Raw genomic sequence first — 6,000 nt, forward strand, 5'->3', positions numbered from 1 at the left:
TTAAGAATCAAACTGATTAAAGTTTTTTTTATTTTTTTGGTCATTACACTATCAACACTTTGACCCGGTCTCAGTTGGGATTTGAACTTGGTGTAGCATGATTAAGAGACAATATGATTGCCAGCTTGATTGAACATTCTTTTTGGTAAGCTTTTCTTTTTTTTTTTGTTTTTTTTTTTATAAGCAGTTAATTGAACATCTTATGAACAGGTTAACCGGAAGGATATACAAAATGTAAGCCCAATAATTATGTTTGAATCTTTGTGGTATTTGTAAGCCCAATCTTTGGTAACAGATGGCAATAAATATAGTCCAAAATAAATAAATTATTATTATTATTGATACTTTTTTTTTCTTGTGTTACATTTTTTTGTTGGTTGTTGTCTAGTTTCTATTATTTTAAAAAAATTTATTGAAACCTGCTTAAGTAAATGTGGCGAATTCGAATCTTACATTGTATATATAGTAATTTATTAATCAATAATAGATCTTTAAATAGAATTTCTATTTGTAACGAATTAGTTTTTGTCATTTGTGAGTAATTCAAGAAACGGGCCTGCTACACATACAAGTCTACAAGCATACAAGTTGGCCCAGCCCAAAGAGAAATCACGCGCACGAAAAGAGATAACATGGCGCGTCAAAATCACGCGTTCAACACTCAAACGGTTACGTATGGCAGACTCTTCCACTTCTTCCACTTCTTCCATTTCTCAAGGCACTTCGAAAACAAGGAAACCCTCCCATTTTCGAGCGAAAATCAAAATTCAAAATATACAAATCGTTCTTCGAAACCTCCATCAAAACACCATCAAACTCTCCGTGAAGAATCTGAAGAGAAAACAAAGCAACAATACTCAACGTAAGTTCATTAAGATTCCTGTATATTTTACTTTTCTTCTACGTCGTTCTTCTAGGGTTTACTATTATTCTTGCTTCTTTGTTACAATGTTCTAAGTTCTACGTCGTTTTACGTTGTTGTTCTAAGTTCTCCTGTTATTGTTGTTGATTTTTGGGGGTTTATTCCGTAGATTCGGGGGTGTATACTGCTTAACCTTGTAATGTGGCTTGATATTGAAGCATGGTTGAGTGATATCTGACTAATATCTATACGCATGTATCTGAATAATATCTATGGGTGTATCTCACTGTTATCAATGGGTGTATCTTGCTGATATCTTTGGGTGTATCTGAATCATATATATGGGTGTATCTTACTGTTATCAATGGGTGTATCTTATTGTTATTAATGGGTGTATCTGACTCATATATATATGGGTGTATCTTACTGATATCTTTGGGTGTATTGTTCGTTTCAGAGAAAATGGCAGCAAGAAACCAAACAAAAGACCTTAAGTGTGCCACACATCTCCTGAGTGATAAGTTCAGAAACATGACTGAGGAGAAGAAGGCAATTGTGAGGGATCTTGGATTCGGTGGGTTGATGCACATCCCACCACTAAGGGTGGATCACCAACTCTTAAGGGAGCTGGCAAACAACTTCAAACTTGGGGAGAACAGACTGAAGACAGGATATGGTTCTTTCCAAATAACACCAAGAAAAATAGGCCATGCACTTGGCATCAATGCAACAGGTAACTAGCTTAAAATTATAGGTGTATATTAAGTTGTTGCTTGGGTCTATATAAGTTGATGCTTGGGTGTTTTTGAACCGACTTGGATACTTTGTTGTCTTCCTTTTTGTAGGAGATCTATTTCCTGAGAAAGTTGAGTATAAGAAACTTTCTGATGATGACAAAATAATTTATAGAAGATTCCAGGGTAAGACCCTCAAAAGTCTTACTGATGAAATGATGGAAATCGGCGTTGGCAACGAATAGGAACGCCTGATGTTCAAGAGGATATTCATCCTCTACATACAGATGGCGTTCCTTTTGCCAACGACGATAAACAAAATATCGCCCGTGCACCTGGCCCCAATTTTTAAGATGGACGGCATATCAGAGAGAAACTGGGGGGGCATGTTTTGACCTTCATGGTCAAGGGCATCACAGACTACCAGGAGAAGAAGAAGAAATCAATTAATGGCTGCCTCTTCGCCCTCATGATAATCTACTTTCATCTTTCAAAAAACAAAGGCAAGAACAGGACTCAAAGACCACCAAAGCCCTGGATTGCTAACTGGACTAAGGAGCAGTTGGTGGAAAGAATGTCTGCAGAAAGACAGGAAATTTTGGTAAGTAAACATAATAAGTTGGGTATATTTTATTTACCTGAATGCTGCTAACTAAAATATCTCATGTTTCAGGGGATTCTGAAGATCGCAGAGACAAGAGAAAAAATGAAAAAAAAAAAGAAAAAAAGAAAAAAAACAAGAAATAAAAAAAAAAACAAAAAAAGGAAGGCGAGTCCAACTTCGTCTTCGGAGACAGAAACTACTGACAGTGACACTTCTACCTCTGAGTCTGAGGCTCAAGAAGACTCAGAGGATTCAGGAAGAAAACACCCTAGCAAAAAGGGGAAAAAGTAAGAACCATACTTGGGTGTAATTTCTTTTTCGAGTTGGGTGTATTTTGTTTGATCACGTTGGGTGTATGTAGTTTATTAAGCAGCGTGTGTTTCGGTTGCTGCGTTGGGTGTATATTTAATATTCAGTTGGGTGTATCTCGTGAATTCATTTGGGTGTATTTTTAGTATGTTCTAAATGATGATTGTTTGCCTTCCAGAATGGACTCCAGAAAAAGAAAGCAGAGGCAAGAGGAGTCAGATTCTAATTCAGAATCTGAATCTGAACCAAGTGATGAGTAATGTCCTGAAATTATTACTCCTTTCTTTTGGCTTCATTATAAAGATTTCGTGTATTAATTGAAGTGTCTATTATTAACTTATAGGAGCGAAGAATCATCACCTGCAGAGAAGGAGAAGAAAAAGAAAAAAACAAAAACAACACCAAAAGAGTAAGCACTTCTTTCATTAATATTCTGTGATAAAATTAATTTTTTATTTCTGATTGGTATTCTTTTTTTTTCACCCAGAACACAACAAGAAAAGAAAAAAGTTGTTGTGGAGGATTCACCTCCTGAAGAAGATCAATACTTTGACGGGTACAGTACCTCGTAAGCTATATTACGGTCTATCATCGTAATTATTTTTGTTAACATCTTATTTTATGAATGTAGTGAGAGATATAAAATATCAAGTGACGAAATCGATGAATGGCTAAGGGGAAACGTTGATAAATCTGCTGCAGAGGGGTATGTATTGCGGGGCTGTGTATTTGAGATTTTGGTGTGTTTTGTTTGCTAATAATTGTATCTTGTTTCGCAGGGAGAACCAAGCTGACCTGCGATCGACAGAAGGTCGCTATGTGTCCTCTGAAACGTAAGAAGCTTTATTATTTAATAAAATCTTGTTATCATGATTTGGATGTATTTTGTGGAACCATTTGGGTTTATTTTGTGGATCAAGTTGGGTGTATGTTGTTTACTAGGGATATTTCGTTTGTTTTGTTGGATGTATATTGTCCATTCGGTTGGTTGTATCTTGTGCATTCATTTGGGTGTATTTTATACCTGTATCTTATTTGGTCTGAATAACATGAAATCTGTTTAGACTACCGGCTGTGAACTTAGGAAGTGATGATCCTTCCTCTCAAGGACGCACAGAACAGAGTAGCGTAAATCAGCCATCACAGAGCATGTAATTTCTCTTTCAAATAACCGTTACTTTTGTTCTTCTATTACCATCTACTTCTAATTCTGTATATATTTTTTTTAGAAAAAAAAAGCCCTTTATTATTTTATTCAAGAAAAAAAGGCAGCAAAAAAAAGCAAAAACTGCAACTATGTAAGTTCTCAAAAAACAAAGCCTGTCTTCTTTTTGAATTGTTCGGGTGTATTTTTTACCTTTTTTGGGTTATTTTAGGTTGAGTCCGACTGACTCGAATATGATGGTTGTGAGGGAACAAACACCGTCGGAAGCGCTTGCAATGTGAGTTTTCCAAGAATATTTCAACCTTATAACCTTATTATTTTCAAAGGCGTTGTTAACCTTTCATTTTTCTTCTTGTTTAGAGTCCCGATCCAGGTTTTTGTGCCGGCATCCCAAACAACCCCTGAGACAGATTTCGAACCAACCCCTATGCTACGGATTGAAGGAACTACAGAAAAGTAAGAAATAGTATTGGGTGTATATTTGTTTAGGGTTTGGGTGTATATTTGCATACAGTTTGGGTGTATATTGTTCCTGATCAATTTTTTCTTTACGCCATGATTAATTTTGTGTAACTGTGCAGCACTCCTAAATCCCCCAAACAACTTCAAGAAACCACACCCACGCTTCCCCCAGCTCCAACTAAATGTAAGTTCATCAGACTAAAATCAATCTTTGCTTATTATCCGTATATTATTATTCTTACTCTTATTCTTATACATCATGACGCAGTCATCCAGCCGCAGAAGACGCTGCTGCGCTGTTGATGATGGCACGGACAGCAACCTATGTTCCTAAAACAGATTCAGGGATGCCATCATTCAGCCTTGGACTGACTGATTCAAGCCAGGAGGGGGCGTCAACGCAGGAGACAGAAAGGGAAAAATCTCCAGAAACTGCAAGTATGCTAGAACAATTAGACACTTTGGTCCAAAAATTAGCAAGCAATGCGGCGAAGGGAACAAACGAAAGTCCACAAATTCAGAGGGAGACTGGGGGAGAAAGTTCTGCAAAGTTTGAAACTCCAGGGGGAATAAATCAAATTACAGATGATATGAAACAAAAGTGCTACATCTGGGGGACGAGACTGAAGGAAGACGCAAATGGCAATACTGACGAGTATGAGGAGATTTGCACTCTGATTGGCAAAGGAGAATACATTTTGATCAGATCGCACCTTGCATCCCTCCAGGAAAAAAGTGATATAGAATCTCAGGTAATATTAGACTAACATTAATGTTTTTACACCAAAGTAAACTGCAATGTTTATTAATGTAAAATTGATTTCAGCATATATTTCTAGATTGTATCTGCCATCTGCCTCATCCTAAACTAGAAAAATGAAAAGAGGTTTCAGGAACAAATATACTGTCTCCCCCCCCCCCGATATTGTGGTAATTGTTACTTCTACGAACTTTGGGTGTATTTTCTGCATTGATTTGGGTGTATTTTTTGGGTTCGATTGGGTGTAAGTTGTGTATTTTCAGTATTTCATTTTTTGTTTCGCAATTCTTGCAGAGCATGGCACTTTTGGATCACCCAAAGAGGGAATTCATATCCCCGAAAACGGAAAAGAAATTCATGGTGGAAGCCTACCCGAGTTTCATTCATTTCATAGATAGAAAAAAATTAAGTTCGCATCCATATGTAAGTTTTCGTTTGCTAAATTTGTTAGTACGCTTATTTATTTACTTATATGCCAAATAAAATAACACACTGTTGAAATGTGGCAATCCTTTAGATTTTTGCTCCTGTTTGCTACTCGGGACATTGGTGGTTATGGCTAATAAATACAACAAAGCGGAAATGTCAAATACTTGACCCGCTACACAAAAAAGCTCCAAGTGATGAGAGAAAGGACATTAATAAATTCACTGTAAGTTGCCTCTGTCTTCTTTACTTTAATAGATAGGTCTATTTCGAAGGTTGTGTTGGGTGTATATTCTATATTCAGTTGGGTGTATCCTGTGCATTCATTCGGGTGTATTAATGATTTGTTTTGGTATTTAAGGGATATGTATTTTCAAGATTGATAACATATGCCGGCGGGAAACCTCTGGAGAAAGGCGAGAAGGAAAAGGAAATTAAAGCATCATATGTTAAAATATCAGGCCAAAAATAAGGTATAAATTTGTGACTCTGAACATTAAACTTTCCTAAATGAGATTTGTAATTTATTTTCTTCGTTTTCAGCTATGACTGCGCTATCTACGTTATGAAGTGGCTTGAGTTAATTGAGCCGGAAAACATCAAAAAGGGGAAGTATGAATGGGATAATTGGCCACAGGTAACTGTCTTTAAAACTATATAACTCTGTATTACTTTACT

General features: G+C 36.5%; 1 protein-coding gene and 1 long non-coding RNA gene across 2 annotated transcripts; both read left to right on the forward strand.

Annotated features, from left to right (window-relative positions):
* The first annotated feature begins 785 nt into the window (after positions 1 to 785).
* LOC130966475 (uncharacterized) lies at positions 786 to 2,316 on the forward strand. Its single transcript, XM_057891288.1, has 4 exons — positions 786 to 862; positions 1,320 to 1,595; positions 1,708 to 2,197; positions 2,270 to 2,316. Exons 2-3 carry the CDS (start codon positions 1,325 to 1,327, stop codon positions 1,839 to 1,841), a joined length of 405 nt encoding a protein of 134 aa, XP_057747271.1. The 5' UTR covers positions 786 to 862; positions 1,320 to 1,324; the 3' UTR covers positions 1,842 to 2,197; positions 2,270 to 2,316.
* A 981-nt stretch (positions 2,317 to 3,297) lies between these two features.
* Positions 3,298 to 4,118, forward strand: LOC130967472 (uncharacterized). Its single transcript, XR_009081339.1, has 3 exons — positions 3,298 to 3,342; positions 3,886 to 3,951; positions 4,035 to 4,118. It is a non-coding gene; the product is annotated as an uncharacterized LOC130967472 (long non-coding RNA).
* The last annotated feature ends 1,882 nt before the right edge of the window (positions 4,119 to 6,000 follow it).

The sequence above is a fragment of the Arachis stenosperma genome, chromosome 3 (assembly GCF_014773155.1).
Source record: "Arachis stenosperma cultivar V10309 chromosome 3, arast.V10309.gnm1.PFL2, whole genome shotgun sequence".
NCBI lineage: Eukaryota > Viridiplantae > Streptophyta > Magnoliopsida > Fabales > Fabaceae > Arachis > Arachis stenosperma.